Genomic DNA, 25613 nt, shown 5'->3' with positions numbered 1-25613 from the left:
TAAAATAAAATGTCCTTAGCTTGTGTTTATTCAGATCCAAAAATGTATAAATGTTTTGTCGGTAAAGCAGAACATAGATATATCAAAATTCTTGCGTCTAATCGAATTCATTATCGATAACGATTAAGAATGAAAATAGAAATTAATAGAATTATATTTTATTTCAATTTCGTATGTAGGATTTGCTGTTCAAAGGTGAGGCAGATACGTATATTTCATGATATGTACCACCTTACAATTTAAATTAGATGTCTACTATGTATATACTGCATACATTATTCTAATAAAAGTAAGCAGTAATTATACGCTAAGTTAATAAAAATAATCAACGCTTCCCAAATCTGAAATCTTTTTTTAAGAATTGTTTATATGACGTACTATCATACAGACCAAAATAGAAAGCAATCTGTGTCAAATTATTTGGGAACGAAGAGGTTAAAAATAATGTATTGAATATGAATTATTTCATGTCTTATTTTTATAAAAATTATGTGCACTATATTCGATGAACCAACGTTATATGTACTAACCTACATAATTTTGAGCACATAGCGAGTGCACATTATGTAGAAAACAAATATTGTGAAATATTTGCGTGTACATAAAGAAATTTACTTCATTTGTCTACTTTTAATCTTAAAATACTACTAAAAATTATTTTTTGATGGTATTTTTTAATAGAGGGTCATGTTACCCTTATTTTGAAGCAATTTAAATCAGGAATCAAATTTTAGAAAGAATTTTGTCCCCTTCCCTCTCTCACTCTTGTTTCTTTTCTTCTTGTTTCTTCTTCTCCGTCGTATTATCTGGCACCCTGTGCGAAGCATTTCTCCGCTGGCAGTGAGACGCAACACCGGGGGGTCGGTGTGCAGCAACTTATGCACATCGTTAACGTTTCTCGTGAAAACGTACATTTAGAGTATCGTAAATTGAACAAGCTGGCACTCTGAAACTTTTCAGTTCTAGAGGACTTGTTGAAAGAATGAGCGTGTCGTGGTTGCTAAAACTTTGAAAGTAATCGTGTTTATGATACGGATGTGATTCTTTTAACGTTCTCAGGAATAAAAGGCTTCTATTTTTGCTTATGGCGATACGCACATCTGATATGTTTGTGGTCGAAAGATACTAAATATTTAACCCTTTTTGAATTCGAAAGTTCTTTCGGTAGATAGGTATATTCTTAATTTTTTAATGAATCATTGATTATACTTTTGACTATATTAATATATTATTGCTCAGCAGTTTTCCGCAGAAGCTATACCATGACGCCAGTTATTATTCTGCAATTAAATATGAAAGTGAAACAATCTAAAAATAAAGTGCAACATACTTTGTTTATACATAATGAATTGAAATGAAACTTTCGACATATCTTTTATATAACTTTGAATATTTTTGCTTTTGCAATATTCTATATTTCCCTGTGTTTCAACAATTGATTAAATAGAAATAATACTCGAATCAAGAGATGGAACTATTTTATTTCAATATTTCACGTTTAATTACATTAGATCAATTTCAATATTGAATACTGAATTTTATCATTTTACTGTGTGAAATCAAATGGCGGCTGTGAGTTGCCTCTCCAGTACAAATGGTTAAGTTGAATTGTGTACTATCGATTGCTTTATGCTCAATACCTTCCTTACTAATGACGATAGTATGCAGAATTTGCATAAATTTATGCAATTTCTGTAATTAAAGTCTGATATTTCATTATATGTTGTCTAACCAAATTTCTTATTCATTGCAAGTAAAATATTTAATAAAGTATATCAGCATACATATAAAAGTTATTCTGTTTCACGTTGAATGCTTCGTGTACCATTTTTGGTACATCCCAACTTTTTAAAGAAACTATTTTCTGTGAGATACGTGGACACAGATAGCGGTACACGTTAAAAAGCAATGTAATCGTAAAAACATGATATCAAAATATATAGAAATTACCAAAAACTTAAATATAACGTAATGTTTTATTTAAAAAACCAATATAGTTTATATGCAAAATATTGGGTCGATACAAAAGTTTCCACGTTTTTTATAAGAAATAAAAATATTTCTCAACTGTTCGCTAGCTAAACCGAAACTAAGTAAAAACGAAGATAGAAGTATTCTTTATACACGTTATAAAAATTTGAAAATAAATATTCTTGGTTTCGAAAAAGACAATTTTTTTGTGAACCACATACAAAAAACGCCAAAATTTTTGCATGAACCCGATATGATTGTTTCTGATGCCATGGGACGAGTTAATGATTTCGGTAATCGCAACATTCTCGAAGTGCAAGGGTAAAAAAATAGTAATTTGTCTTTCCTCTTTTCAAACGACTCCCTGCATTTCCGGAGACTATTTACAGCTAGTACCCAAAGTTACATGTTCCAGACCTAAGGAGAATCAGCTACACGGTTTAGTGAAGCGATTGGAATGCGAATCTTCTGTTCACTGATTGACTGCTGCAATCAATTGGCTTGTCTAATCAATAGCAGTGGTAGCTCGCACTGTCTTCGTAGAACTCATTACAATATCGAATAGTGCCAGCATTTGTAAAGTTAAATCTGATGTATGACACACATATAACATTTTTGTAACGAACTAAAAGTTAATTTTAATCAACTAAAATATTTACGAAGGTAATCATTTGTTTTTTTAATCTATGTAATTATTTTTTAAGTTTAAAAATATTACAGCATTACAATTCTTAAATATCAGAACTGTTTTCAAACATTTTATGTTGGCTTTTTCATATAAAAGGAAATCGCTGTTTTCTGGCTGTAGTAAAACTGATGTAGAGCAGACAAGGAATTTCACAGGAATGTTTAATGATGCTTAAAATATTTAAATTGTGTCGCGGGTAAACTGTAACAGTCCCACAAATGCATGAAAATGCAACACTATCGTTAACGTTAAAAGTTTATCAATCTCAGAGGTTATAAATATGTATAACGAAAAATTTACACTTCATAGACCTGCTTCAAATTCAAATAAGAGCTTACTTTGAAGAGAAACACCGCCATAATGGCTGTTGACGTTACTAGATATAATAATAACAATATAATGCCAAAATAAAATAGAGCTATAGGTTCTTCACTGACCAATAATTTGGTGGAACATGTTTATTAGATAAACTATGAATATACGTGGAATCCTTCAGAATATTTAATTATAATTAACAATTGACACGAAACTCTTGCCTGTCGTAATTAAAAAGCATGCATTTAATCGTAAATAATTTTCTGAATGTTTCCTTCCTTCTTAATACTTTTATTTCTTTCCATTTTAATTCTGTACGGAGGCAAAAAATTTGATGGTAAAATAGTCTAAACAATTATCGTTTCTCTTCGTATAAATTTAAATAAATACTAGATTGTATAGTCGGTTCGTGTTGTATGGCAATGTTTCTTGCTCAGAATCTACGGAAGTATTGCATTAGTACTTGAAGCTTCATAAGATTATAGAATAATAAGGCTTACTTGAAACTGTTGCTTGATGATAAGCAAAAGCTTACTTTAGCCTTGCAGTTGGTCGAAAAGTTACGATTCTAAAAGTGAAAGTTGAAGTAGAAATTTACAATTTTAATGCTGAAGTCCCCAAGTGTATTTGTTATACGAAGATTCTACTATCTCAGCAAACGGTGGAAGTATAATAGGACTTTGATTAACCGAGTCACTATTTTCCGCTAACTAGATTTTCCCGAGTTTTGTCGAAACTGCAACTCAATAATATGAATTCTCAGATTGCACCTCAGAGTATAAACGATCGAATTTTACAAATATGTTTGAAAAATGTCTTCTCATGTTCCCATTTATCTAAACTGTCAGTTAACCAATTAAATCGAATTAAATCGAGGTTTCAGTGCATCTGTTTACCAAGTGTTCAAGATTTACTGCGATTTCAAGACCTAGCATCGCTTCAGAGTTGTTTGAATATCAAATCGGTAATTCAATTGAGCGTGGTATATCGGAAAATGAATATATCGACAAATTGAGATATCGGGAAATTGATGCATCGAAAAATTGATATACCGAAAAAACTGGCGTTTCACGAAATTTACTTATTGGAGGACCAATATGTTCAAAAACAAAGGCTAAACTTCGGTATTTCGCAAAATATTCGGTTGAACAGAATGTTGTATGAATTCATCTTCTTATTTTTTGACATAGAATCAGTCTCTATCTGGTTGTATCACCAGTTACATGACATCTTATATATCGATTCTGACTGAAACAGTTATAGAAAACTGAAAGAAAGTCATAATTCTTATTAGATATATCGGTTCTGTAACTGTTATTTTTCTGTTTTGAAAAAAATGTAGAACTGAAAAATAACAGTTACAGAACCGATAACAATAACAAAACCTAATAACAATTATGACTTTTTTCGTCTTTCTATACTGTTTCAGATATCATAACTGTTTTTACCTTGTTAACCGTGAAATTTATTTTAAAAAATCTCTTGTTTTGCGGGTAATAAAATAAAAAATTGGAGTGTGTATTTGTATAACGAGGGATGAATGCACCTAGGCTATATTTTAATAAAAACCGAAGCAAAATAAAGAAGAATTACACGTTTATCAGAAAAAATAAAGAATTCATTGTTGAAAGAATTAGTATTACTTTAAGCTTTAAGATGACGTGTATACTCGTTAAGCGCAGTTAACTGGTTAGCCCCTAAACAAAACCTTCTTTCCAACCTAATATATCGAACAATATTCATGATTAGTATCGCCAAATACGCCTAAGAAGGATGAAAGCGCATTAGCCGATACTCGAAGGCTGCATAATTCGAAGTCCTGCTTGCGAAGAGCATAGCTTCGAAACATTTTCCCAGCAAGCGCATTGCAAAGTGGTTACATCGTGAGCTGTTCGAATGTCGACCAACCAGAAATACATGGAGGCGCGCATACCCTTACCTGAAATACAGTTGTATGAATATATTCGTGTATATAAATTTCGTACATTTCCTGGGTATAATGGTTCGTCTTTGTTACCGGACACTACGGTTGCGCCCCGAAACATTCTCAGTATTTAGCTGGTGTAATTCTCTGGATGCTCCGATGCCGGCGTGGTCCACGTTCTCAGACAGCAGTTCACGTGTCGTTGGCAACAAAGCCGTTCCGTATTGCGGAATAGTAATTTTCACTGAAGTTTCACGCCTCGGATGATAGGCAAAGTACTGTTGAGAGACGGGCTCAGAACGGTTTCGATAAGTAAACGGATTCAACCAATTTGCCAACAACCAACTGTGCTTCTAAGGAATTCTCCATTTTTTAACCCTTTGCACTCGCTCATAAGGTTTCCCACTAGAAATATTCAACAGTTTCGGATGGGATATATGGTAAATTGGGCCCTCATTTTTTAAAAGAACTTTAAAATTGTAAATGTCATTGATACCTAACAAAAATATTTGTGAAAGTAAATATGTACCAGAAGAATCGGCAAATAAGCCTCTGCGCAAGATTTAAACAGAAGAAAACAGATATTTGATAATTTAACATTTTGAATGCAGTAGAGGTCACCGGTGACTCTATATCATAAATAATGCTACCTAATGCGATGAGATTCAGCTAGATTAACGTGCAATAATAATAACGCAATTCAATCAAATAATTTAATATTACATCTTTCACGTTTTGTCTATTTTGCTCTATGAAATCGTGCGGCATTCAACGTGTTCAATGAAATTGGGCCATCTTATCCGCACGCAGTGCTGCGACTAGAAGAAATTATACGGACAGAACTCATGTATTAATTTTTGAAAAATAAACACATGTCGCTTAAAGGACTATCGATATTATAGAGTTTTAATATTAAAGTGTAACAGAATTTTATGTAGGAAAATGCAAGCTTGGTCTTAGCGTCTGGTGACTTTTACTGTCTGATTCATGATGATTTTGAAAACACGGAGGTTTCTCAAGATATTTAAGACTCAGGTTAAACAATCCTTTAGGAAGAAGACGACGTTAAACACACGTAAAAAAGTACATTTAACTGTTTTAATTAATAATGTATGTGATACTCACATAATACGATCAATGTTGATAAACATGGACATTTTTATTGCTATTTTTACAGTAGACCTTAACCTTTTTTTTCATATAAATTTTAATATGCGGAAATGTGCGGACGTCAGTAATATTTATGTTCTTAACGACGCGCATTGCTATCTCACGATTGGAATTTTTCAACGTATGGAAATGTTTCCCAAAAGACAATTGTATTGATGAATTATATGTACTACGGAAAAATTCAGTTAATCTGGTAATTATGCACAATCGGCAATAATTATATATAACCGTCTGTAAATCACTGGTAATTATGTATAACCTCCGATTTAATATGTTGTCCGCAACATATACATATGTTTAAAAAAACATGATATACAAACATTATACGATGAGGCCGAAAGATCTCGGCAGAAGAAATAATACGTTTTGTCCAACTACTACCCCAATTCGCGACACTGTGCCGCGGGGACATATCACCTGGAATTACCATAGACGACATTTTTTGAAACTAACTGCACAAGAAAATTACACGTATATGAACGAAGCTATTTTATTTCAACACTTCACATGATGCATTATACGAAGCTTGATATGAAATATCAAAGCTTTATAATTTTGCTGTATCAAATCAAGTAGTGTCCCTCGAATGCAAAGGATTAATTGTATGCTGACATACTTTGAACTGAAAAAATATATATTATATCAACTTTATTAAACGTTATATTATTACTTTCTTACTATATTTAAATTGTTTCAGAGCAAAATGATTCATCATTACGCAAACTAAATTTCTTGCAGTATTTATAGAAAAATTTAAAAAAATAATTTTGTGTTCACGGTAGTTCTAGTGCTAGTCAATAAGTTTGATTAAAATACATATTGTTAACTTGTATTTCTATTCTAATCCACAAAAACGCTACGTTAAGAAAAGTGTAAGTAACACTTCTTCAGTTTTTTAAAATATTGCTATTACATTTTAAATAGACTGTACTGAGGTCTCACATGTAGGACTAATAACGGTTTTAGTATAACCTTTTTTCACCTCGATAGTCAACGGCTAAAGTGTCTTCATACGTGGTAGTTGAAGTTTTGAACGTAAGAACTATGAGCAAAATCAGTCAACAGAGTGAGTTTCGTAAAAACATGCGTTAGAGATACAAAACCATAACAGGCAGTTGCGATTTCCAGTAGATTCTTTAATTTCTACGTTTCCTTGTACCAACAAGGACTATTTCATTGCTTGTACTCGCGACTTGATGTTCATTACTTCCAGGAGAATAGGCTATGGTTTCTCGTAAAGTCATCAAACACGTGCCGGGAAGTTCTGAACGACCAGTTAAGACTTTCTTTACCTGTGGGCCCCATTTCACCAAGGGCATGATCACTCGGACGTTCAAATAAGAGGCTTACGCGCCAAAATAACGTACTTACGCGCGTAGCCCATTTAACCAATGACGAATCCGTTTAGTTCAACCACCAATGGGAGAATGACTCAGTTCCAAGGTTTCCGGAAGTTACCGAAGACGCACTCACCGTTCTTCTTGTCAACGACGAGAGTTTTCTAGGAACTAGCCAGCCAGTCAGCAACGAAACTCCATAAGCTCAGGAACATTTCTAATCTGCGTTTATACATATTTTTGTACATTATTTTTGCGATTAAGGTCATCGTATAAGCAAACTCCAACACCAGCTAATACAATCCACTTCAATTGTAACAAATGATTCAAAATTATTTGGAGTTTACAACATGCACCGTACTAAATTGCCATTGTGCCGGTTCTGATGTAAAACTGAAACTGAATTTCGTGACAAAGACTGTTTCACGCAAAGGCGGTGTTGTAAAGTTTCTCGAGATTCGAAATTAGATATCGGGATTATCAATTCTAGCGCAGTCTGCGGTTTGCTTCGACTGTGCCAGCACGATAGGCTAGATAACAAGAGCAGTATATTCGAGTTAAGCTAGTGCAACCGCACAGCTCGCGGATCTTCAGCGCATGAATGCAACTTAGCCAATCACGGTTGTCAGCCTATAGGTCTAATATACTAGATGGGCTAATTAGATCATTTATTCACGATGATTGTCACTCGCTATAAAGACGTTTCCTCTGAACAGTCTTACTAATAATATCATAAATGTGTCATATTTTATTATAATTTAAAACTGAACCTTACTACTTGATGATGAAATTTATATTTCTCTGATCAGTTAATAAAAATTGAAGACAACAATTTAATTTTTTGTTTTTAGGATTCTTTCCGCTTGTAGTTAACCTTTGCACATAGGGGATGACTTTGAGTCGTCATTCAATATAGCTAAATGGTAAAACTGAAAAGTCAATATTAAATTTCGTGCAATGTAATAGTAAACTAAACATCGAAATAAAACAATTCTGTTCCTTCATTGATGCTAAATTTTTTTTTATATTAGTTGCAACAAGTATCATTGGTTTCATCATCAAAAAGTGATGAATATTTATAATTAGAAATATCGCCGGTTGCAAAGTGTTAAAACAATAGTGGTATCATTACTGTTAACAGGAAAATGTTTATTTTACTTTGTTTTATTCAATAGTTGTGTAGTTTCTTATTTTTCCTGCTTTTAAGATGAAATTAGGATCTTACACATTATAAAATATTTCTTTAAGGCGACTCATGAAATAGGGGTAGTTTTTTCTCACAGAATGTAACATACATTTTAAAAATCTTTGGTACTTACTATGTGCATGTAGTAAATGTACCTTGTGTGCAAATACATGTATATATGAAACATGATAAAATTCAGTAAGGTTTTTGATGTTTAAGCTAGCTAATGGAAGAAATAATGAACATAAAAGAATAATGGAAAAATGGCTTCCGGTGTAAAATATTCATATGTGTCGAAAGTAGTAAGAACTTGTCGAAACCATTCCAGAAAATCTCAACTATACGGAAGTTCTTCACAATTTCGCACGAAATGGGTTGCCGTTTGAAACTTTCGAACCTCGTGAAGTAAGTTTTTCAGAGACTGGCTACTTGGTGCCAAATTCACGCTCCATCCTGGCTCAAGAATTTTCGAGAGCTAAGGAGACCACCAAAGGACTTTCTACACTTTGCTGCAAAGCAATGAGATAATCTTGAATTTCTAGTTTTCCTCAAAATCAAAGACGCACATAAATATTTTCTTAGTAAAATTTATTTTTCTTCTTGACGTCGGTGTTTATGTTTTTCTTATTTGCTTTTTCATCACAAAAATTGTAGAAAATTATTTTGGTCAAATTTAAAGGACTTACATATGCGGAAGTAATTAATTTCTCTCGTGTTTATGCAGGTATAAAGTGAATGGAGTGGATGCGGTTTCATGAAAAAGTATTTAAAGTATTTATTTCAACTATGAATCGTGGCTAACGGGATCTTAGAAGTTACAGAGAATACATTTCCAGAATTAAAATAAAAAATTTGCTTTCAATAGAAATTTTAAGCTCCTTTAAATATGTTTGATTATCTAGTTACTTCATTTTATTCATTTCCAGGAGGAAAGTACTATTTCTGGAAAGCACTGGTAAAGTGATCTTTTATTTGTGTGTCGCTATAGAAAGAACATCTTCTACACTGATCCGTGGAAAATTTTATTTTCATATATTCCATTGATTCCGTTAAACACTAAAAATTCAATCGTGTCCTATATTTTGCCCCACAGCGAAAAAGGAGGCAAAATTCCTGTTCAAACAGAAACGTTAAAATGAAAGAGCAAAACGTAACGGGAGATGAAATCCTATATTTCATTTGACGATTCCAATATCGTACTCATTTTATTCATTATGAAATCAGGAACTGTTCAATATTCCTCTCGGAAATGCAAAGTGGTCTTACGTAATCATAAAGAACTTCTTATTCGTACGAGAAGGGGAGGGACTGAAAAAAAAAACAATTTAAAAATGGTTTCCTCGGCAAAGAAAGTAGAATTATATTTAACCGAGTATAAAATACCGTGATACCTTATCATATTTTTTAAAGAGCCGCGTATTATTAGACCGAGTCAGGACGTAGAACAGGAACTCGTAAGTTTGCGACGCGTTTGTTCATGCTAACCGCGTGCACATGAACCGTTGCATTCTACGCTTGCCCGAGCGTGTACGTGCAAGAAGACGCGTGTCTAATGCCCACGCGTGCGAATCTGCGTGGGCGTGATCCCATTTACGTCGTACCTTTTCCTTTCCTTCGTCAACCCACTAGATGTCATGTAGTCCATCATCAACACTTGCGATCTGAACAGGTAATAGGACAGTCATTAAGACGGGCGTTCATTACCAACTGAAATGTCGGATTTTTCTTACTCATAAACCTTTGTGCCCCTATTGTTGTTATTCCTTTCTTTTTCATATAACCTCTTAAACAGTTTCATTGTCGATTATCAGAGTAACTTTTTACAGAAAAGTTTTTGCGAATTGTACGTAAGAATTATTTCTTGCATCATTTTTTGAAAACATGGATACTGCTAACATTCGTGTAATTTTCTCATACGAATTCAAACTTGGAAATAATACTGCAAAAAACGCTGAGAATATAAACAAAACATTTGAGGACAATACCGTAAATGAAAGAACAGTGCAGCGTTGATTTGCAAAATTTCGTATCGGTGATGCTTCCTTGCAAAACGAGCCACGCGGTAAACCCAACACAGTAATTTATAATGTTGTCTTTGGAATTCATTCATTCCAAACATTCAAAATTCTTCAAAAAAGGAATATATTCATTAAAACCACGTTGCTAGAAGTATATAGACTAGAATGCAGCATATTGTGATTCAATAAATGTCTTTTATGACATCAAATAAGAAATTTCCTTTTTCCCCGCAAAATCCAGCATTTCATATTAAAAGGTCTAATACATTATATTATGAAGCGTATAAAAAGGATATTATATATTCTTTAACAAAGATAATTATAAAATTATGGAAAAGAACAATTGTGGTCGACGTATCGACTGATGTAACTGTATTTACATGGGGTAGGTTTTTTACTAGTTTGGCATATATCGGTCCGAATTTACCAAATAATTCAGTTTTTTTACATTTTTTAACACCGACGTATTGTTCCGCCCAGGAACCTGAATTAACACGTTGAATACCGCACAATTTCATGAAGCAAAATACACAAAATGGAAAAAATGGCATATTAAATCATTTAATTTAATTGCATTATTATTATTGCATTTTCATCTATCAGAATGGCACTGCATTCGGTAGCATTATTAATAATGTACAAATGTTTTCAAATAATTATCGTTTAATTTAGTAAACTATAGCAATTCGATTTGGTTGGGTGTCACTGATGAGTCTCATGATATTCAACGTGTTAAAACGATATCTACACAAAGAAGTGAATAATTCTGAAACAAAAGATAAGTATACCGTGAGGAAACTTAGTAGTTTCAAAAAGAAAATGTACTTCAAAAAGTAGAATTTTTCTAAAAAGAAGTATATTCATTAAAAACACGTTGGCAGAAGTATACTAAATCGAATGGAGCATACTTTAATTCAGTAACCGTCTTTCAGAACATCAAATACGAATTCCTTGCCGCGAAATTCAACATGTCATATTACCAGACATAATATTTTTATAAAAAATCGAAAATAAGTTACTTTAACTACTTGATAGTTTTAGCTTAACATTAAATGTACCGCGAACGGTCAAATGACCGGTTTTAAAATTTTATTTAAAATTCTCGGTTTTTTTCGTTCGTTTAATACTAAATGAATTTCTACATTACCCGATTAATTAGTTTTTCAATTTTTGTATTTCCTTTTTCTCTTGCCTCTCCAATAAAAAATATTTATCATTTTAACACAAGTTAAATAAAGGTAAACAATTACCTTTATTTTATAACTAGTTATTTGACTAGTCACAGTAGGTACCTACATATATGTGCATACAAAATGTCGGTATATTTAGTGTTAAACCCACAGTCACGCACACAAGCCAAGAATTTTACATTTTAAACGAACAACAGGCTCAATCAATTCCTATTATTGTCCCATATTCCGTTGTTGCATTCCCAAGGGAGTACCATTGATACCTGCGCGGCTCGGTGCGGCGCGGCGGTTCCCGCGGGCGGGGTACGTCGACCAATGGCACGAGGAACGTTGACATCGGAGCTGTGAAAAAGCCACCAACCACCCATTCACGCTGACACCCGTTATCACACATATTTAGCCAGGGTATATAGCGCCTCGTAACGAGTCAGTAAACGACATATATCTGTCCCTTTTTTCTTTGTGCCGGTCCATCCTCACCTCTCGCTCTTTCTCCCGTCATCTCTCTTTCCCTTTCTATATTCCTGGCTCCCTTGCTTCGCCCTTCCAACGACTTTTTCCAAGCACTCGCAAAGTCATTCTCATTAATCTAAATCGACACCGACAACGTTCATCTGAATGAAGCCGCCGCGATCCTCTTTCAGTCAGCCTTTGTGACCAACTATTAAAAGGCTCATCTGCAGTCTGGTTAGCGATGCTCGTGGAATATTCTACAAAGCTCAATGCAGCGAATGAAAAAAAATATATATATATGTGTATATACATATATATATATACGTGAAAGGAAAAATTGGCAAGGAATATCTGCGAATCTGGCGATCTCGAATTTTAAATCCGTTATTTACGTTCCAGTGCGAGGCACAGATGTGATCCGTAACAGGTGCGGATTGTCAAATAGTTATCGTTTTTAATTTTTGTTTTATTAGCTGCTAGTGTTTGGCCAGCTTTCGACGCGAATCGATTTTGCGATAGAGTCGTTCGATTTAACGAGCATCACTGTTTATTAGGCAATAGGATAATGTGAATTGTTTGAGTATTCAATATTTACTACTATTGTGTTTATTACTACATTTTCTATGAAACTTTGTTTTCACAAGTATAGCGTATAATTAATATATACCTTATTTACAGATAATAAATAAATTGAACTTATTCATGATTTTCTATTCGTTATTTCAAATAACTTCTGCTCAACGCTGCATATAATAAGGTATAATAAGTAATTAATGTTTAAATGTAAATACGAAACAATGGATAAATGTTTCTCACATGAATAACGATTAATCTCTCATTTGTTACTGATAGTTAAATAAAGTGTTATTCTAATAATCCTCAACATTGCCCGTAACGAGGTTCGTTTCCTGTAAATTAGTCATTCAAAGAGCTTACTCTGTTTACGTAGAGAAAGAGCTTGAAAAAGGGCTTCTGTGCATTGTGTTTTAATTTCCATTTCATTCATCACTGTTTACTCACGGTGTGCATACGAATCGAAAAACTCTACGAGGGAAAAAAAATTGTTCGGTATTCTATGTTGCGGGAAGTTTCATCTATTATAGGCAACTTACTTCAGTCAAGCTGGTAGTTGTGCAGTTTCCTGCTTCTTGTCCGCTCATCGAGGGTTTCGGGCGAACTTTCAATCGAACTAATCTCCAGAGGAGGATCGTTTAGAGTGACCCAGAATCAATCGATCGTTATCGTCTTTATTTATAGACGTACTTTTACCTTGATGGAAAATAAGACTAGCCTGTCAACTTGCACATATTCAAAGATGCACAATAAAATGCTGGTCGCTTAAAACGCGAACATTGTTAGCGTTGCAATTGCGGTCAATTGAATTCGTAAGAATATCAGAAAATTGTAATTATAATGTTAAACTTTAAAAAGTCATTTTGGATACCTTTTAAATAAGTTCTTATCATTATTAATGTTATATTACTTTTGTAATTTCTGTTTCAAATAAACTTTTCCTCAATTTATTCTTCTAACAAATATTGTTTGTTTACCTTAAAGTAAAGAAAATAATATTGATTGAATACATTATCAAACAACGATTAGTACGATTTGAAGTGTTTATGGTAAAACTGTTGACTTGTATAAGTTTTATCTACGTCTATTATAATGACGATTAGATATTAAAAAAAATATTCTATAGAAAATTTATTGCTGCAATGTTTTACTGAATAATTTAAGCTCTATATTTCATGGAATATTTCATGGCAACTACGTATCCTTGATAATGAGTACCCAACCCTTTAACTACACATTCATAAAACGTCGTATGGAGAGCATTAAGGCAGTTGCGCATGAATACTTGCGTGACCGATGAACATGCAATAAGTTTTACACCTCGTCACGACCCTCGTGAAAATTTTAATGTCAGTATCAAATCATTTTTACAGTTTGCGGAGCGTATTTTTTTGTTTATTACCCTGGTTCTGCGAAAATTGTTTATAAAAACAAAGTAATTAAGTAAGTAACAAGCGGTAAACGAATATTCATGTTATCTCTCTACGCGAAAATAATGTAGTAGAGTTAAAATGAACGTTGACACGTATTAATATTTACGACAATGAAAAATTTCGTTTTTATTTGACCAACCACCTTAGATACTAAAAAATGCGATATATATATTAAACGTCCAAAAAGTGTATTGTAATTCTTGACAAGTTTCCAGCTTGTTTCTCATACACTTTGAATTAAGTATCATTTTAACGATGTGCATTGTTGTTTCATAATAACTTACAGAATTTTCGTTAAGTTACAAACGAAGAGTATATTTTGAATTTAAAATGCATTTGATAAAAAGACACAGTGGTCTATTTTTTTTATTAAAATTTATGTAAAGTCAGAAAATACGTTAATAATTTATAGTGGGTCTAATAATATATGATCTAATTTGTACATGTATAGGTCATTTAAAAAAAGGATTGCACTTTTACATCTTTTAGTCCCCGGAATATTCTAAACCTTAGACTTTAAATCTTCAATTGTTTAATGCCCCTTTTATTTTTTCAATACATATTGAATGTATGTATTTTTTTATATTCAGTACTAAATATGTATTTCTTTAATACTAATTTTGTCAAAAAAAAGCTTACGCCTGCGCACTAATCAACCAAAATACATGTACATACTGACAACTGATTAGCACTTAACATGTTGACTGCCACGAGAATTCCGAACGTTTCGTGTAACGATACATATTCTTTCATAATAAAGGCAAACGGTATTAGAAATAATTATTAATGACTTGGTATCGCAGTACACGTGTTACACTATCATCTAGCTGTTTGTGTTACTAAGTATTTTTATTCGATATCAGTTTTCTTATTGTAATTGTATTTAAGCAATTTTAAAGCTTCGGTCACTGGTGACTACCGTGGCAGTCAACGTGCTAAGCTGTCAGCCATAAGCAAGGAACCCCGTGAAGTATAGGTTTCTCTTATCTAAGTGCTTTTTAACTTTCCGATAATTTAAAGTGTTCATGGTACCTATTTGTACCGTTCAGGACGAAAGGGTTAATACAAAATTATTTAAAAAATAAATATTTTTCTTAAAACTGTTTTCCTGTAAATTTCATCCAAATACAGATGTACAGGTTTACTACGCTCCTTCGATGTTTAGATAGTGACACCTTTTAATTACTTACGGTCGCTTAAAATCGTCACAGATGATTCAAATGATCAAACAAAGAAAATCTTCATCAAAACGAAATTAATGTCATCGTTAATTAGATTAGAGAAACGTATTACGTGTTATTGATCCCATGTTCAACTGTAGTTTATATAGTACCGACATATTGCATTGCTCTGATTAATCTCCTTTGTAATACCGCTCACAGAACACGTGCTCTGATCTCGATACCTGTCGTTAGTAAACAATGAGAACTATTCGAAACTGAGTCCTCTGTACACCCGCATACATACGTATGGTAATTTTGGGCAAAATATGAATTATTACTTGTCTATTAATGATATTGTTTATTTAAAATGTCTTTTCCCAAAACAACTTACGAATACAAGAAAAGCATTTGTCTTTTTCATTGTATTATGCTACATATTAAATAATACATATAGGGTAAATAGAGGCGAATCGAATTGAAATAAGATACCCAATTTACTAAGAATTAAATTAAAATCACACTATTCGATAAGAATCCAATTTACATTTATTATATAATAAATTATATTTCTTTCTTGTCGTTTCTTATTTGCAAAAGAAAGATTTCGAAATTCTCTTTAATTTTTTATCAGTAATATTCAAGTATTTTTATTTCTTGCCTGCCAAATATAAAATGATTCGTTTCACCTCGATCTACCATATTAAACATTTCAAAAGTTATTAGACATAATATAGTTCACGTATTGATAGAACTGTATAAAACATGTAGCCAACATTACTTTACTTCAATATGTCACGTTCAATATAAAAGATTTTACGAATGAATCAAATTATGTAATTTGTTACAACATTAACACGGTAAGCGTATATCTAGATAACTGTAAATTCATGAATCTTTCGAGAAACGGAAATACAATGATCACAGTACAAGTATCGAGGCGAAACATTTCTGATGCGATTGATGTGATAAAAATTCCAACAGTTGAATTTTGTATGAAAGGTTCAAGGTATCGGTACTGGTGGCAACGGATACTCTAGAATACCAATGTGAACTCAACGGCAACTTTCCCTGTATCTATTTATTATACTAAACGCAAGTATATATATAATAATAATAATCCAAAAAATAATCCAAAGAAGACCAAAATCCCATTAAATAGTTTTAAACAATTCACTATACCGGTTATCACAAGAATATAAACACTATAAACACACAAAACCCACAATCTACTAACAACATCACATCGCAATTTCAAAGGTAGCAAACTTGAAATAATCTCAAAGAAACCTTATCTCGAGGGGAATCAAAATAATAACCAACCATCTAATCTCTGCGTTACATTTCTCCGCGTTCAACGCAGCGTTTCAAAAGATCTCACGTAACAACCGACTTGGACCGAACAATTAAACCGACGTGGTCGAGTCAGGTGATTCACCCTGTATTCATTTATTTACGGATGAGAATGGAATATCCAGCGGAGGAAGACAACAAAAATGAGCAGGTTCTATAAAGCATTGCGTCAATGGCCACGATCAACCGAGCACGCCGCGGCACGGGGCAGAGACTGGTCTCTGAATGTGCTGAAACGGACAAAAAGAAAACGCGGAACAAACTTGGGAAGCGGGGGAGGGGCGGTCGAAGGGGGAAGAGAGGAACGGAAGACGGTACGAACAAAAAGTGCGAGGGCGTATTGAATCGTGTCCGTGTTGGTCGGGCGTAGTAAGAGAAAGAGTGGTTCCGCGAGCAAGTGCATTTGTCGTAAGCCCACAATATTTCGGTCTGTCTTCAATGGGTGCACGTGCGCCGAATTCGGCCCCGGCTACGCCCATTATTCTCCCGGCAGACACAATCCTGTTGCATTTTGCATTCGGTTGCGGCACCGTGCCCGGATTCTGAAGCTGTTTAAGGCGGCCTTGCCGGAACACAATGTCCTACGGGCAGAATGAACATACGCGCATCGGGTTAACCGTGAGCTTAACTGACGTTTCGATGACAGCGTTCGAGCTGGATCGGGGGCACTTGTTTCTTGGGTTACGCGAAAAAAAACGCACACGAAAAATGCACACATATATAAGAACGCACAGTAAAAAATCGCTCACAGCGAAAAGCGTGCATAAAAGAATCGCACGTTGTATAATTCGCACAGTGCATAACCCGTACATATATAAATTGTACGATTGTAAAGCAGAAGCGTGGATGGGGGAGGGTTGCACTCCCTTCCCGTGGAAAAGCCAGCCACACTGGTGGCTGTACCAATCCTTATTATACAGGGTGAACCGCGAAACGTGATCAGCTTAGATTATTCTGCTGATAGGGTTCGATCGTAAATTTTGTTAGCTGAAATGACACGATTTATAGAGAGCTTTGAGATGATTGTACCAAAGTTTTTTCAAACCTTTTTCTCCAGAGTTATCGACAAATGTCGACAAGCATGATAACAAACATTTTTTTCTGAATCTAAAAAGACTGAAGAAAACTCTTGACTGAAAGAACTTTGCAAGATTCTTAAAGATTATTAAAGAGGAATAGCAAGCCACGCTAGTGTACACTTTCTAGAGCTGTTGATAGATTAGTATTAGACATTATCAACTTAATCTCTCTGGGACAATTGTCTATGGCTCTCTTTGAATTATGTTATTTTAGTTAATAAAATTTCTGATCGAACTGCAAGCAGCAGATTAATCTAAGCTGTTCAATCTTCGTGATCCATCTTGTAGAAGCAAATCTGTTCTATGTGCACAATTGAAGTACAGAAACTGTTGCATTTAAGAAATACTGCAAAACAATATATAATTTGTTTAACAATAAGTAAGTATTTTTTTGTCCAACAATTCAATCAATGTGCAGAGTTCTTTCTCCGTCAACGCTTTTGCTTTACAATTGCACAATTTATATATGTGCGGGTTATGGACTGTGCGTATTTTACATTGTGCGCTTTCTTCTGGTTACCATTTCTTGGAAAAATTCTGCTGGGTGGTGACTTAGAGTAATTCTGGATACGATGATTCTGCGGGTCAGGTGATCTGATTTCATTTATATTGTCAAATATCTATATTTTCGATTGTCCTTAGTGGTGTACTGAATTTAACTCCTTCTCCTATAATATCGAGCCAGACTCGGGATAAACATTTTTAAATGAATTGAACGAACCTAAATGTTATTTATTTATTTTTCATAGAAATTAAATATGACTTTTCTATTATTAGTCGTTAACCTTTAGAGCAGATGTAGGCATAGAATAAGTATTAAATCATATTACTTTTCTACTAAATTATTATAAAATAATTCTATCGAGCATCGTTGTGAAAGAAATCATAGGACAAGGGGTTATCTATTCTTCTTATATGTATTTAGTTTCATAAAATATATTTTCCTTTTGTTAGGTATTAATAATATTTATGATGTAAGAGTTCTTTTAAGAAAAGTGGGCTATCTGTCATCGACTTACCTTATAGTAGTGGAAGGGTGGAAGAGTTGGTTATTGTTGGATTATGAACATTTATGAGTTAGTTTTTGACGTGAAGTTATAATAATCTCATATGAATTTTTATGATATAGTTGTGTTTGAAAGGTTTCTGCGGATTGGTGGGATTTACTATTAGATTTTAAATGTTAAATGTGAGATATCTAATGAAAAGAGAGAGGAGTGATTTACAGTTATATTATGAATATTTACACTAAAGTCTATACGTATGCCAGCACTATACATTTATATATTTATGGGAATTATACAAAATGTATTTGAAATATAATTTTTCAATCGAATATCTGCCACTGCAGATATGTCGTATATTCATATCAAACCAGCGATTAATAATAGAGATGATAATAATAATTAACGGAAATTATTTAATTAATAAATTTATCTATAAAACCCTGAAACGAGATTCAGTTGAATGAAATATTTCACTACTAAATAATTACAAAATAATGGACAATAGTGTATATAATACCAAACCTGAGGAAAACAAGTCTTTTTACAATTAGCTAATAAAAGTCGTCTTAAATATGTTTCGATCTGTGTTGTAGAATCATTTTTACGTATTCGATCATTAAAATGGGCTGTATCGCCTATGTAATATCATCACGGATCAAATCATATCGTTAACCTTCATATTTAATAATGCTAGCTGCAATCTTCTTTAAATATTCCGAATTTGCAGTTTCTTTCCAATAATATTAATTGTACACGGCTTTTATATTAACTTTCGTTGCTACGAGAAATCCTCCTTTCAGTTGAAGTTTGTTCGGAAATTCCTTCAACCATGGCGAGCATCGTAGATTGTGTAGCGGACGCAGATTCTATATATTACAGAGCAACGATAGGGAGTAAGCCACTGAAATCCCTTGGCAAACCTGCTAAGCTAGTGCACATTCGGCCTCGGCCAAATTGAAACTGTACCCATTTTTAATCACACTAATGCACGTATGGAACTGGCTCTCATAATTTCATTGACAGAATCTATAATGCTAGGTAGTTATTATTCAGAAACCAATGGCAATATAACACGGACGGAATTTTTAGTTTATTTATATATTTCGAATTCCATCGAAAAAGGCAGGAAAACGTATACTAGTAACGATTTATTTAAGTTCTTCTCGAATTCAAAGGAATCTTTGAAGAAATGAGACCATATCTAAATTGACAAAGAGTAAATGAACGTTATGGTGTCGGAAAGAAATGGAAACGTAATTGATAAGGTATCGGAACCGGAAATTCCAAACATTATGAAATAATTTAAATACATTGCAATTTTGAAAAAGTTTCATCCCTTCAAAGTGAAATTCGGCACGAGAAAAAGATTGGAATGTATTAAATTTGACTAACTTTACTTACACACAAAGTTTCATAATTTTTTGAATTTCCAGGTTCGATACCTTTCTTTACGAGTCACAGGTGGTCTGAAGTATAAGTACAGACTTAATACTACTATGCAATTCAGAATGCACGTATTCAACCAAACTATTGGATAGTACAATAATATGCATATACGTATACAAAACAAGTATATTCCAAGAACGTTAATAATATAAAGCTGCTTTCATATAATTTCACACTATTAAACGTTAATATTATAAATGAAATTAATAAAGTCAATGATAAGTAATATAAAAGCGTCATTAGCATAATCGACTAGAGCTGCTTCACAATAATGATTACTATTAATCTAAAACAGATATTTATTAGTTTCTAAAAAATAATCCTTTATCTTAAATCACCTAATATTTTTTAATTTAAAACAATCTTGAAACACAAGTAAAATACTTTACTAAATGAATCTTTAAGTGTTAAGTGTAATTACAGCCACTTCAACGTGGTAGTACATTCTCTTAACAATGTAACGTAACGCAGTAGCACGAAAAATGTTACAAAAGAATTGTACAGCATCGTATTTCCACCATGAATATTCATTTCTTTCAGTAATTTTATTAATCTTTAAGCTCCCAAAGTTTCTGCTGCCGTAGATGTAACTTTGGGTCATTTATGACCCACGTTAAAATTTTTATAATGTGTACTCTGGAATAATTTATGAGAGCAGAAATTTTATGAGACTAGGTAGTGTTTAAAAAGCTTTCGTGAAACTTCTCACTCACATTGCGAATAATTTGTGCTGGTTGCAGAAAGCCTGTGCGGACCTCATGAGAAACGTTTATTAAATGAGCTGCTGTCGACGTACAACACCCTGGAGCGGCCTGTCGCCAACGAGAGCGAACCTCTTGAGGTGAAATTCGGCATCACGCTGCAGCAGATCATTGACGTGGTAAGTTATTTACCTGGTCTCCATACCATCTTTTATCACCACAAACTTTTTTATGAAAGGAAGATGTACTAACGGTAATACACGAATTTCGTTTTTGAAATTAGGAAATTACTTAATCGGTTAGTTATGGTAACTTCTATGGAAAGTGTAAACTGAAATTTTTGTTTGTGTTTGAGTTTATTTTAAGGTGGTTACACTAACAGTAAAGTCGTTAGTAACCACCAACATTTGGATACATTAATTAATACTTAATAATACATAATACATAGTGACTTACTGTATAATAATAAACTAGTTGTATGAATAATAATACAAGACTTTCGGAATAGACATATCTCGAATTGACCTTCTAAATTTATTATAAATTTATCTGAGAAATTTAAGCATATTTTAGACACTATTGCGTGTGAACTTAAATTGTGCTGTAAAAATGAAACGATATTTATATCGTCTTTTAACGAGTATAATAGCCAAAATAAGTAACATGCGTAGCTGTTATAATGGTGAATTAACCCTTTGAGATCGAATGTCGCCATATTGACGACAGCAGCTTTTCGTATCTAATCTAGAAAGTTGCAAATAAATAATTTAAGTATTTAAATAACAAAAGATTAGTACATAGTCTTAGGTTTTCCCAAAATTCAAAATATTAACCAGTAATACAGCGTTTTATGGTGAAAGCTTTGAAAGGTTTAAAAAATCTTCGTTCGGAATGAGTTAAATTGTAATGAAATGACTGTTACATTTTTTCTTAATTGATAATTTTGTTATTACTATTTATTTATTTTTCTTACTTAAACATAAGAAATCTGGGTATGAAAGAAAAAAGAATACGAAAAATCAGTTACTTAGGAAAGTGATTATGTAGTTAGAATTTTATCTGCTGTTGTGGAATGATATTGCGTACAGCGAGATGCAATACATAACAGCACTTCGCAATTCGAACACCAATATCTTGATTCTTTACGAATATTATCTTTGTAACAATATAAACATTTGTGTATAGGATTATTTTTTGATTTATATATTTATATATTATATTTTGAGTATATAATTTGGAAAATGTTTCCTGATTAGACGTGTAGGGTCTGGTTTAGTTGGTCGAGTTTGTGTTGATTTTATAGTCTGAATTGGATATTATATTATAATATTAGCATAGGCTAAAATGGAACATGAATTCGAGGTGACTTTAATAATAATTACCATAAGAAAACAAAAGATTCAGAAAGTAAAGAAAACAACTACTTTGTTCTCACTGTACAGAATTTGTTCATAATAATTATTTATATTTTTCTATTTGTTCGTTTTATTTCAGTTTGGTTTCCAAATATTTTAAATACATCGACATTTACAAATATATTTCTGTTTTTAGAAAATTCCAATTTAAATAGCAAACGATAATTACTTTGTAATATACTCGTCAATCACAATTGTACATAAATACCATCGTTATCACATACACATAATGTCAGTCTTTAAATAAACAAATAAACAAAGGCAATCACATTCTTGAATCTAATCTTGAAACATTATTTGTCTTTGTTAAGACATTTACGTATTCAGTCAAATAATTTCCGATTCAGGTTTGATTTTACGTTAAACTTTATTGCAACTCAAAATATCGTAAATGAATACAATCTTCGTAGCATGCATCATTTTCAGGAATTATCGAAACGTTTGATTCGACGGTTTATGCTCCAGCAATTGCTTTTATGTCGCGAAAACTGTACGCGTGGAAAACACGTTACTAAATTTTCTGGTTGTCTTAAGAAAACCGCATTAGACTAGATTTACGTCGGAAGCATTTTCGCTTCCATTGCCGGCAAACTGCACAATGCTGTCGGTTCGCATATATGTACACATTTCCATCGATGAAGCTTCGATATGAAAGATTTCTATTATGACCCTCTTCTTTCTTTCGCTACATATGAGAAGTTACCTGAATCGTATATGAATGCTGTCTGTTACCATTCGATCGGATTTCTTTTCTCGTGTATTCACCGCACAGTCCACAAAAACTGACGTAGCATGGCATAATGGTTTAAGAATATGAGAAAAGTTTATTCTCGACGTTAATGATAGGTGGGTATGATAAATGCAATACAATTATTAACTTCTTGCCGTATTATTTAGTTTTGCTAAGCTCGTATAATATTATACTATCAACATTTTGGAATAAACGTAAAGAAATTTTTTATTCCACTTTATTTACACTTACGTGCAAATTTAATTTGAAGATAATAAATTAGTAACAGCAACATAGCTTTTATACTTTGATTCTACTTTGAAACTAATGTAGAAATCTTCGTTACGAGTCTCACTGGTCAATATATGGTCACTAGGTTTGCAGACATTTATTGTACAGTTTATTCTATTGTTCTTACAGTAATTGATGTTTTGAATCATTTTGGTCTTGGAAAGTGGAAATTTAAAAATAAACAATCTGGATACATATTTATTTACTTTATAAACATTGTAAACGTTTAGCAAAGTAAATGATAGTAATAATAATGATACGATAATAAAAATAATGTGTACATGTGGGGGATATATTCATTTATCATTTGATATTACTATTTCAATGTTTGTAATATTATTACGACAACTCCGATTTAAACACATAAGCTATTTAAAACATTTTAAAATTAATCCAAAAATATGTAACAATATATAATATATAATAATATTGGTTCAGCAATCTTCTTCGACTCGGATAATTGTACTTTTAATTCAGATATTTATAAAATTTCATTGGAATCGTACATGTTCAAAGCACTATGAATATTTCCAATTTTCATTGTAACGATGTTCGGTATTATTACACTGAATTAAAATATATATTAATGTACGTAAATACGTATATCTGAAATTTGTTATTTGTAGTTCAAAATTTATAAGCGTAATTCTGCTCGTGTACCTTCGAAGGCTTAATATTCTCACTCAATTAATGTGTAATTATTAAAAATTTCGTTTCCGCATTTTCAATTCATGAACTGCCATTAAGTAGGTTACCGCCGATTAAGGGCTCGGAGCGATGGATTATTCAATTTTTCACGTTCGTACATGCATATTTCCATTTTTACAGAATAATTTAAAATGCTCGAAAATTGAGCATAGCTGTAGCTTCTGCATTAAAAGCTTTCATTAGGCTCAAAGTAAACTACAACTTTTATTAAATATTTCTAATAACGTTATTTCAACACGATTTACTGGCTGCAGAAACATGTAAATACACAAATATCCTCAGTTGGTTAGTCATCGTGTTTTTATCACTCTTTTTTTATAATTGTACATTCAGCTGGAAAAGTACATAAAACCAATAAATAAAGAATAAATCTGAGCGTAAATGTTAATATTAATATAAATACACATAAGAATAATGTTTGCTACGTTAAAAGATCACATCCAATATATCACAAATTAATATTATGATAGAATTAATTAATATCAATATAAATAGCATAGCAACACAATCGATATATACTTTATTAGAAACAACTGTCGTTTTATTCATTGATTGCTCAGTTGTTGCACACACATATTATAAAATTGTGTTTTTTTATACAAAACAAATATGTCAACATAAAATATACAATATATGTTTACGTTATTTTCTAACACTACAAAATCTATATTAAAAATAACCACGCTTAATATTCTCGAACAAAAATCTAAATCAGCTATTTCTGAATATTATTATATTTTCCTTTGCATTTTGTCATGGTTCATCAACATTTTTTAGCACTAATCGTACCGCGACCGGTCATTTGACCGGTTTTGAAAAGTGATTAAAAATTCTCCGTTTTCATTTGTTGAATTATTACTAATGCTAAGCTAGCAAAAGCAAAAATAGCCAACGTTCATATATCTTTAGTCTAAACAAAGGCGATAGAAAGGCAACCAGATGTATGTGGATTTTGTCACGCGATGTCAAGAGACTTTTCTACAGGCAAGGCCATAAACGGTCTTGTAAAGAAAAGTGGACCCCAACTTACTTTTAGGTGTTCCGAGTTATTCACATCCAAGAACTTGAAAGAGCTGGACGTGTTTTTCAAAGCCGTTATAATAAAGTCACATTGTAAAATATATGCTGTTTCATTATTTAATCACCAATTTCCAATACCTTTCGTTCATTTAACTTTATATCAATTTTTATATTGTTCGATTAAAACTAGTCCTATTTACAGTACGTTACTCACGTGAGTTAAACCCGTCAACGGCTCAAAAGTGAAGAGGGGCAAGGGGACTCGGCCGCGCGCTTCACCTCACCTCGCGGCTCGGCCAGTAAGAAAGACGTGCCGAAACTAATTCCGCCATTACTATCGGGCTGAGTGACGTGGTTGGACGCCTCCCATTGCCCCTCTTCACTTTTAAACCACAGCCTGGCTTGGCCCACGTCAATAACGCACTGTACATCGTGTTTGGATTTA

General features: G+C 32.8%; 1 protein-coding gene across 4 annotated transcripts in view; it reads left to right on the top strand.

The window, feature by feature from the left end:
- The window catches only part of nAChRalpha6 (nicotinic acetylcholine receptor alpha6), a 566449-nt gene that overhangs the window by 149679 nt on the left and 391157 nt on the right, over positions 1-25613 (top strand). For all 4 annotated transcript variants that reach the window (XM_076373166.1, XM_076373172.1, XM_076373171.1 and 1 more), the window contains exon 3: positions 21044-21183. In XM_076373166.1, the coding sequence (XP_076229281.1) occupies positions 21044-21183 (140 nt within the window). The remainder of the gene's footprint in view (positions 1-21043; positions 21184-25613) is intronic.

Source organism: Nomia melanderi, chromosome 1, assembly GCF_051020985.1.
Source record: "Nomia melanderi isolate GNS246 chromosome 1, iyNomMela1, whole genome shotgun sequence".
NCBI lineage: Eukaryota > Metazoa > Arthropoda > Insecta > Hymenoptera > Halictidae > Nomia > Nomia melanderi.
The sequence above is the reverse complement of the archived record's forward strand: the minus strand, read 5'-3'. Positions and strand labels throughout refer to the sequence as shown.